The sequence below is a fragment of the Penaeus japonicus genome, unplaced genomic scaffold (genome assembly GCF_977035675.1).
Source record: "Penaeus japonicus unplaced genomic scaffold, GWHDUDI00000001_assembly GWHDUDI00000016, whole genome shotgun sequence".
Taxonomy (NCBI): domain Eukaryota; kingdom Metazoa; phylum Arthropoda; class Malacostraca; order Decapoda; family Penaeidae; genus Penaeus; species Penaeus japonicus.
Genome location: NW_028234418.1, coordinates 15,193,650 through 15,203,649, shown reverse-complemented (window position 1 = coordinate 15,203,649; position 10,000 = coordinate 15,193,650). Strand labels below are relative to the sequence as shown.

General features: G+C 36.0%; 1 protein-coding gene across 1 annotated transcript in view; it reads right to left on the bottom strand.

Annotated features, from left to right (window-relative positions):
- The window catches only part of LOC122260871 (sodium-dependent proline transporter), a 9,569-nt gene extending 732 nt beyond the window's left edge, over nucleotides 1-8,837 (bottom strand). Inside the window, exons 1-13 of the mRNA XM_086545207.1 lie at nucleotides 8,813-8,837; nucleotides 7,415-7,615; nucleotides 7,079-7,210; nucleotides 5,836-5,987; nucleotides 5,155-5,198; nucleotides 3,102-3,234; nucleotides 2,124-2,258; nucleotides 1,757-1,985; nucleotides 1,494-1,606; nucleotides 1,215-1,343; nucleotides 967-1,066; nucleotides 446-546; nucleotides 1-54 (exon numbers count right to left, since the gene is read on the bottom strand). The exon at nucleotides 1-54 is cut by the window's left edge and continues 117 nt beyond it. Coding sequence (XP_086401333.1) covers nucleotides 1-54; nucleotides 446-546; nucleotides 967-1,066; nucleotides 1,215-1,343; nucleotides 1,494-1,606; nucleotides 1,757-1,985; nucleotides 2,124-2,258; nucleotides 3,102-3,234; nucleotides 5,155-5,198; nucleotides 5,836-5,987; nucleotides 7,079-7,210; nucleotides 7,415-7,574 — 1,482 coding nt within the window. The 5' untranslated portion in view covers nucleotides 7,575-7,615; nucleotides 8,813-8,837. The remainder of the gene's footprint in view (nucleotides 55-445; nucleotides 547-966; nucleotides 1,067-1,214; nucleotides 1,344-1,493; nucleotides 1,607-1,756; nucleotides 1,986-2,123; nucleotides 2,259-3,101; nucleotides 3,235-5,154; nucleotides 5,199-5,835; nucleotides 5,988-7,078; nucleotides 7,211-7,414; nucleotides 7,616-8,812) is intronic.
- Between the last annotated feature and the right edge of the window lie 1,163 nt (nucleotides 8,838-10,000).

Sequence of the window (10,000 nt, the reverse complement as noted above, 5' to 3'; positions counted from 1 at the left end):
CTGACCTCGGTATTCTGCTTTCGTGTAATTCAGCGCAGAGTTCACGAGGAAGCTCTGTTAACGAGACGTGTATAAACCCTTTAGGTAAATTGTTATAAAAGTAATGAATAACCTAAAATGAAAGCGAAAATGTAGAGATATTCATTGAGAAAAGACCTTGCGCCCGTAGGATATTCAATTATGAAATGATTTATAGGGGAAAAGTAAAAGAAAACCTGTACTAGGTTATCATGATAAGGATAAAGTTTGTATTTACCTACTATTACTTAAAGAAATCCTTGAAAGAAAGCCAAGAAGCATTAGTGTTAACATACAGACAAGTTCATCATTGTTTTAGTACGGGATCACTTATACTTCCCCACGACAGAGGGCTACCAGTTATTTTATGCAATTATAAAGAGCACAAGAATGGATGTAGTGACAACCAGTTACTCTTAGCACTTACAAGGAGCATGAAGGGAGCGACGACCAGCCAAATGATCCACCACATGTAGCTAACACGGCCTCTCAGCATCACTTGAAGATCCTGCAATGTTCGACCAACTCCTTCAGAAAGAAAAGAGATCAGTAAGCGGACAGACGAAATGATACTGAAACTAGAATGAAAATAATATTTAGTATAAAAGGGGTGATGATATTGAGATCATGTCACTAAATGGTCTGTGTTGTTTAAATGCTCATAAAAAGATCAAAGAGGAAAAAAAAAAATCAAAAGGTCAGAATCTTAAAACAGATGGTCGCAAAGCGCGAAGAGTTACAAAAACCGGCTTGATGTCGCAAACAGTTAAATGGCAGAAAGGGACAGGGTATGCAAGGCATAATTGTGAAAATTATATCAATAGACTATTTCACTAATCTACTATCAAAGGATTTAGACGAAATTGGAATTAATGAAATCCACTTCTGAAACTTGCATTACATATCTTAAAACTATTGAATGCTATCAACCAAAGGACTTGCACTAACCATAGATGTGGCTAAAAATGCATGTCTGACATAAACAAACGATAATAATGGTGAACGAAGCACAGTACCAGTCCACCAGTGTTAGCCAGTATATTCCACCCTGAAAAGAAATACCAAGGTACTCAAAGCTTTAGTAGGTTTGCATGCAATAACCCAAAAAGAAAATCCCTACATTCAAACCCAAAGTATTTTCACAACACATCATCCTTATTGCTAATATTTCTATTTCTTGTCTAGCGTCCACTTACATTCGTTCCAAAGAGGATTGTTGACAGAAACGAAAAGAGACACAGGAAGAAAGTGACCCAACCTCTGTAACCACGGAACTTTGGGAATTCATCCAAGAAACAGGTCACTGAAGTCTCAATATAAGCAAACTGGAATAAAAAATAGATGGTATGAAATTGAAACACTATCGAAAGCAACACCATCTAGTTCTGCTTTAAAAGCATATATTGTACAGTTACGATTATTGCTTATAGGAATGGCAGTCTTATGACCTGAAAGAGTACTCATCGTGAACTTACGCAAGCATCTATGCCCAAAAAGAACAGCATCAGGAAGAAGAGGACGGACCAAAATGGAGCAACTGGCATCAGGGATAAAGCCTCAGGATAGATAACAAACGCCAGAGATGGACCTGAGGGAAAATTTTCATGTTTACCTCATTATTCTAGCTACTGAACTGTACTGACTACGGCCAACTTGTAATTATTTCCATATATTTGATAAAATCTGGATCCTATGCGTTCATGTCCGCATATAACAAACCTTCTTGAATCAATCTTACCAGCAACAGCAACTTCATCCACAGAAACACCAGCTCTCTTGGCCATGAAGCCGAGCACCGAGAACACCACAAACCCGGCAAGGATGGAGGCACTACAGTTCAAGATGGGGACAATCACTGCATCTCTTGTGCACCGATTGTGGAACTTGTTGTAGGAACTAAAGGAGATGAGTGACCCCCATCCTGGGCCCAAGGAATAAAAGATCTGTATGGCTGCTGCTGCCCAAACCTGGTTCAAGTGCGAATAGGAACAGATAATACAAGATGACGGGGGTGATTTATTTGTAAGCAAAAACTAATTTACACGCATGTCTTCAAGGAGAGCGTCTGTAATTTCTTGAGACTTCATTACAGTAATAAAGATCACCTTCATTTCTTTAAGTTTGTTAAATTTTGGGTAGATGTAGAAGTAGACTCCATCAGCAGCTCCCGGAAGGGTAAGTCCACGTATCAGAAGAATGAACAACATTACGAACGGGAACATTGCTGTGAACCACACAACCTGCATGGACATAGGACCATTTAGACACCAAGGCATATGTTAACTAAACAGGAGCCAGATTCGCTAACGTGTTTGAATGATCGTAAGTTCCGAAAGGTCAATTCACAATGGCAGTTACGATCTCGTAAAACCGAAATATCGTACTGGTATTTAATGTTACTTCTGATCCCCCATATGATTCATTTGCTATTAATTGACCTATGGATAATTTTCTTTAGTTTGTAACTTCCTGTAACCATACTGCTGCTTCATAGTTTAAGTTTATATACATTCCAAATAGGTTATGTAGTACCGATGATACTTGCAAGACTCACACCTAATGGTAGTAAATAACTCACAAGGAATTGTAAATGATGTAAATAGACGATTGTATTGTATGTTAATATGGCTTGAAATTTGTAGTTCAACGTTTTTGTGCCTGTTCTCAGTAGGAAAATGCATGGGTGCTGTCTGAAATCATTACATTTTCTCTTTTTATCATGCTCTTCCATCACAATCCCACAAGTTCATTACTAACAGTCAACCTTAACACATTTACATTTCAGTACCAAAAGCTGATTGTAATGGACTTATTGATTGTTTCATAGAAAGCAACACTAGCGCCATCTGTTATGAGATGGGTAAATCACTGCTTATTAACTAAGAGCTCCTGTTTAATCAGTTAGTGAATACCCCTTTCCTAGGCACTACCAAAATCGCATGAGTCATTTTAAGGAACAGATACTGAGAAAGATCTTAAGACTCTGCTAATGAATCCGACCCCAGGACTTTTATAAAAAGAAAGAAAAAAAAATCCATATATTTCATGTTGAACATTTAGCCATCAAGAAACTCAACACTTACTTTCCCCATGACTCTAATCCCTTTGAAGACACAGAAGAAGAGGACAGCCATCGTCAGGAAAGTCACACTGACGACCGGCCACTCGATGCCGCCGAGGTCGTGAATGCCAGACGAGACGTGCAGGATCTTCCGGCTAAGGGGGAGAACCGACGGCTTTGAGGAGGTAGGCGGGATGTGGGCCTTACAGTGGTCAGGGCATGGGACTTTCAGTGGGCATGACGATGTCACAAATTCGTACTAGAAGCTGATTAGGTAACTGGTACCACTGCCATTCATAACTATTAATTGGAAACTGTCATATTTTACACAGGCCCTCATGCATGCAATGTAATCAAATTAGCAAGAGTATGTATATGATTTCTAGTACTAGGGTCTATTTTGTTAATATGGAGAATGAAAAATCTATAGAGGGCCTGAACTTCCAGACCTACCAAGAAGCTGGGTTTAATGCTAGCTGAATACTCACCTTCAGCCAAGACATCAAGTTCATATCTAAATTTGCCATTTACAAACTATTATCTAAGCAAAGTCATGGAAAACTGTTGCCAGTTCCGACATATCGTTTTTTTTAAAATAAATCTAATCCTTAGGAATAATAGAGCTGTGTAGACATAAGTACGAGAGGAAGAGAAAGATACAGAGAGAAAAAAGAGAAATAATAAGAGTTAGTCAGAGAGAGAAAGAGCAGATTGTGCTCTAAGTTTGATCGGTGGCGGGCCATGAGTGTTTGGGAATGTTTGAAATAGGCGTTGGTATCGTCGATGCAATGGCTGGTGTCCAGAAAATTACTAAGAAACAATCTATAGCAAAGGATCTCAGTGATGGTTTCAATGATCGGGTGTTGAATCTTAACAGGAGCTTTGAAAACACAATGTTTGATTTTGATGCATAACATTCCCTCAACAGCACAGCCAGACGACGGCATTTGCCCAGTATCATTATGAAACACACCACAATAAGACAATTTCTCTGAGCACTACTAAGTAGAGAACTTGAGATATATTCTCGGTCGAACATGCAAATAAGATGTGCTGATCAAGCAAGCAATAGCTGCATCACTCTCGGCTGATACTACTATTCATGAATAGCAACTATATCATCCACCAAGAAAAGCATCTATTTCAATGGCATATGTTGCATTCTTGGCCTTTCACACTTTCACATGTGCCGATAATACTGGGCGGTTCACTAGAGTTTGTAAGCCGATATGGTTTTAATCCTATCTGAGTCCATGAAGGTCAGTGACATTTAAGCTATTTTTTCTACATTCAGTACGGATGCTGATCTCTGTCAGAGGACTTGTATATAACCTGAGTTTTATTTTGTTTCCTCAGCCTATTGTCCAAATGGTGTTGGTGCTCTGACGCTGAATATCATGAGGGTGCATATCCAGGAATATGAATGGGTCAAGCAGCTATTTCTCAGCAAACATTTCTCAATCCATTGAAGAATGAATACCACAAGAACACGTGTGATCAACTTAAACCAACTACCAAAGACATTCTCTTTACATCAAAAGCAGTTATCGAGATGGCGAGGTGCCATTACAATACAAATTGTTTATCCCAGAATTATTCCTCCCGGCCAAAAACCAAACGTGCAATAGTCATTGCATGTGCATGAATTAATATAATCATTTCAGAGTTGAATTACGAGAAATCGGCTAATTGCCTTATAACGACCATGTGATCACGATATGTAATTCTGAAAATAGGAAACATCAATTTTCTGTTTTGGCATTGTGTAAGCTTTCAAAAAAGAAAGAAAAAAAAGTGAGTGTTGGCAACTCTCCAAGAAATCCCAGCGAACGTCAAATATGAACAAAGGGAGACTGACTATTGCCTCATTGGTTCTCTTCCTTCGGTTAATGCCCAATGTCTTCCTTTCGATTTCAACCTCGCGATTGTGTTTGTTTGTTGGTTGGGTAATTTGTTGGTTTGTTTTATGTGAGTCTTTATGTGTGTGTGTGTGTGTGTGTGTGTGTGTGTGTGTGTGTGTGTGTGTGTGTGTGTGTGTGTGTGTGTGTGTGTGTGTGTGTTTTTTATATACTTACTGAAAGAATTCGTCGGCTGCAGAAACGCCGCTCTTCATGACTCCCTATCAAAATTACAAATACAGTCATAAGATGTATCAATCAGATCGGTTCATACATACATACATACATACATATATATATATATATATATATATATATATATATATATATATGTGTGTGTGTGTGTGTGTGTGTGTGTGTGTGTGTGTGTGTATACGTGTGTGTGTGTTTGTTTGTTTAGAGACATTTATAGAGATCTATTTATAGATATGCAAGTATATATGATATATATATATATATATATATATATATATATATATATATATATGTATATATATATATATATATCTGTGCGTGTACGTGTCTCTGTGTCTGTGTCTTGGTCTGTGTGTGTCTTCTAGATATATTATCAACTAGAGGATTGCTTCACAATTTAATGACGTCATTGGTTGATTGCACTACTGATTTATTCATTTCCACACATTTACTAGCTTAATGTCTTCTAAACAAACAAAAGCAACACATATTAAAACATTAAACATAATCCAAGTCGTTCGAATCCCTCAATCAAATAAATAAAAAATGAATCCTCACATTTAAATAGGTAGAGATAAAACATAAAATAAGAAATAAACAGGATGATAATATTATGAGGAACAAACAAATAAGGCTAACGCTACTTATGGTAAATAATACAACCGTGCAGTTGGGCGAGTTCCAGCTGTTTCCGCAGCTGGCCCACGGGAGTTCCCAGCTGAAGGAGTGGGTGAGGAACAGAAGGGGATACGACACTAAGAGTAAGTAGTATGACAGGGTAAACAAGTTGATTGTCAGGGATGCCATACCAGCGCCTGTGGAATAGAAATATATTTTAATTATGTAGAATGAACGTATCTGAGCACAATAGCGATGGGAGGGTCATAATTGAAATTGATTTGCGACAAATTTCTGAGAAAGTGATTACTTGAAAATTCGTCACAGTATTTACATCATTTCGGTATCTGTGCTTTCCTGGTAATGTTAACAATTCAGCTTTACCTATATGCTGATCAATCAAATCAATAATTTTGATAATCTCCGGAAAACAGATGTAGAAATGAGTCAGTTCCCTTTTACATTCGAAATTTTCTTAATTGACCATTGAATAGCGCAATTGCACACCGAGTCACGTACCTTGAACAAACTATGTCAGCTTCAGAAAAAAAAAGATTCCGAAAAGTTTGTATTCCAGGGATTCTTAAACTTAGTGAGTGTTGCACAGCAGGAAGTCAATTCAAAATTAATCAATACTGTAGCAGAGGAAAAAAGGATTCCATCGGTAAAAAATCGGCCTTGGAAATTATGGAATTTACATGTGTTTGTGTGTCTGTGTGAAATATATATGCACACATACATATATACACACATATATACATATATATGTATATACATTTATATATACATGCATAAATATGTATATGTATATATATATATATATATAAATATATGTATATATATATATATATATATATATATACATACAAATTTGACCTCCCTGACTGGGATTCGAACCCGCGCCACCAGATTGACAGGCACAGTCACCACACCACACGACCCACTAAAAGAATTGTCTAACCAGATGCCTTACAACCGTCATGGAAATTTCCTATGTGCTCATAGCAGAGCAGTGATAGCGTGGTTTTACAGACAATTCCCGCGGGCAGTCGGCAGCAACGAAATCAGAAATTCAAGTCCCAAATCAGGTTACCGAGGTTATATCTATGTGAGAAAGATGGTAGAATGCAGTAACGCATTTAATATAGAATTATAATTTTTACCTCGATCTCGCACCGGCAGATTGACAAGCACGGTCCTGAATCCGATAGACCACACAATACTTCATAATGAACTTATCATCTTATCTTATGAACTTCCCGACACGGACAAGCCCAAAACTGTTTACCTTTGAAAGCCGGACAGACAGAGTACACAGAAAGGTAGCTTGAGGAACTGAACTGCCCGACGGCCGTCTCGAGGAAGAACATCGGAATGCCCACCAACACCAGCGTCAGCAGGTATGGGACCATGAACGCTCCTGTGCGGCCGCGAGAACCAGGCATAGAAAAGGACATGTTTAAAGGAATGCCCATTCACCAGCGTCAGCAGGTACGAGACCATGAACGCTCCTGTGCGGCCACGAGAACCAAGCATGGAAAAGGACATATTTAAAAAGATAGCTTTCGTACATATTTTACACTCTTTTTTCTCTTATTTTTCAATCCCCGTGATTCATACTTACCACCGCCATTTATGTAACACAAGTAAGGGAATCGCCACACATTGCCAATCCCGACGGCATAACCGATCATCGTGAAGAGATAGTCACATTTATGGGACCAATTTTCCCGCCCTTTTCCTTCGCTCTCTGTGACGGAAATGGAGTCGGAAGTCGGAGCCATGTTGATCCTTAGACCGGAGCAGTGAGCCCTAGAATTGTACTCTGCAAATACAGGTTCTAGGATGAAAGGAGTGTGTAGTGTGTAATCAAGTTTATTCCCATTACTCGAGCAGTTGAAGTGGAATATTTGATGAGAAAATTTGCTACCGAGTGTACTAAAAAGGCGTAGGTTGATTTATGAAGAATGAGTATCATAAGAAGGCAACTGTGTGTGTGCCTATATATATATATATATATATATATATATATATATATATATATATATATATATATATATATATACTGTATATAATACATATATATAATATATATATATATATAATATATCTATATAATATATATATAATATATCTATATAATATATATATATAATATATCTATATAATATATCTATATATATATTATATATATATATATATATATATATATATATATATATATATATATATATATATATATATATATATATAATGTGTTGTGTGCGTGTGTGTGTGTGTATGCACGTATATATATATATATATATATATATATATATATATATATATATATATATATATATTATATATATATATATATATATAATATATATATATATAATATATATATATATATTATATATATATATATATATATTATATATATACATATATATACATACATACATATATATATATATATATATATATATATATATATATATATATGAACCTGTCATTTGGCAGGTGGCAGTTGTGGCTGAAGGGCTGGTTATATAGCCTGTGAAAATTAATAAGGCTTTTACATGCACTGATTGGCAACACTGCCACTTCATCGGGAAACCTGTATACAGACGCAAAGATGATGGAATGTCTGGCTGTGATGACTTTCTCCCAATTACATAACAAGTCCACCCTTTCCATGTTGAAAATCGCTAGAACTTCAGTTTAGTAAGACCGGTCCATTATTTAGATGCTTGCATTTTTCTTATCAACACACAAGTTCAAGACGTACAGCCAAAAAAATAATAATAATAATAAAAAAAAAAAAAAAAAAAAAAAAAAAAAAAAAAAAAAAAATATATATATATATATATATATATATATATATATACATATATATATATAAGAGAGATAGATAGAGAGAGAGAGCGTGTGACGAATTTAAATACTCTTACAGAAACTAGTCCAAATTCTGACAATACAATCTCCCAAGTTTTTTTGTTTTTTTTTTTGAAAAATGTGGACGATGCTGAATACGCACAAGTGGTCGGCGTGGAGTCTCCGTTCTCACTGGCGAAAGAAAACAGAAAATTTGCTGATTTGTGTTTTGTTGTCATCCGTCTCCCAGGTGACGGCTGCAGGAAATTATCTAGAGATCTAGATAATTTTGAATATTTTAAAGAGTGTATATCACGCATATTTTGAATAAAAGCATGTTTGCATGTAGGCAATTACGAAGCGATATATCCAGTTACAAAAATCATAAACATATATTTGTTTAGATAGACAGATACTGATTTCATAATTTGTTGCTGGGCGGATTGTTATATAAACAACAAGCAAGATGACGGAACACAAGTTCGGTTTCTGCGGGCCGGAGGTTGCCGACCCTTAAGGACAAGCCAGTGGCTCGATTCACTAACATACGATGGTAAGGCATTTACCAGCTGTCAACTACCAGCGCGTTTACCAGTCATGGCAAACTGGGATTTATCAAGCGATGGTAATTCGCCTGGTAAGGGTAAATAGACTTTATCACCGTAATTTGATGGTAACTCTGGTAAATCGATTCCGCCAATCAGCGAGCGCCTTGCATGATTCTTTAGGCTCCTTTGACCAATCCCGTGACATGTAAACAAAACCTGATCCAACAGCGAGATATTTTTGTTTCAAGAAAGAAATGATAAACATTTCTTGTGTGTTAAATATTCCTATATAAATTAATTTCCTTGAAAGCATATTCTATTGCATGATCTTATGGGTCATATATAATGTAATGGTTTTCATAAACATACTATTTTTCTTTTTTATACATTGCAGTCAAAAGAAGAAAAGCAATGGCTCCACGCAATGGTGATGTTATTTGTATCAACGTTTTCCAAAAAGAAATGCCAATCAAACCTTTTCAATTAATAAGATTATGAATAGTTGTATGTAAATTAATGCAAACACAAAAAGAATTTATATATTTATATGTTTACTGTTTTTCAACTATGTCATTAAAATAAAATGTTTGAATTTGTCAAATTATTAATTCCATGTATTATTTTCAGTTATTGTAGGTCTATGACGAGACTGCATGAACATTACTCTCGCTTATTTTCTGTGAATTTTATTTATTTTTGTCATGTTCATATGAAAATGAACAGTTGCCATCATTCTGATCATAATAGGTGTACATCAAAACTACATCAAAACTAAAGTGTCGTCTTAAATGTTAATTTTCGCT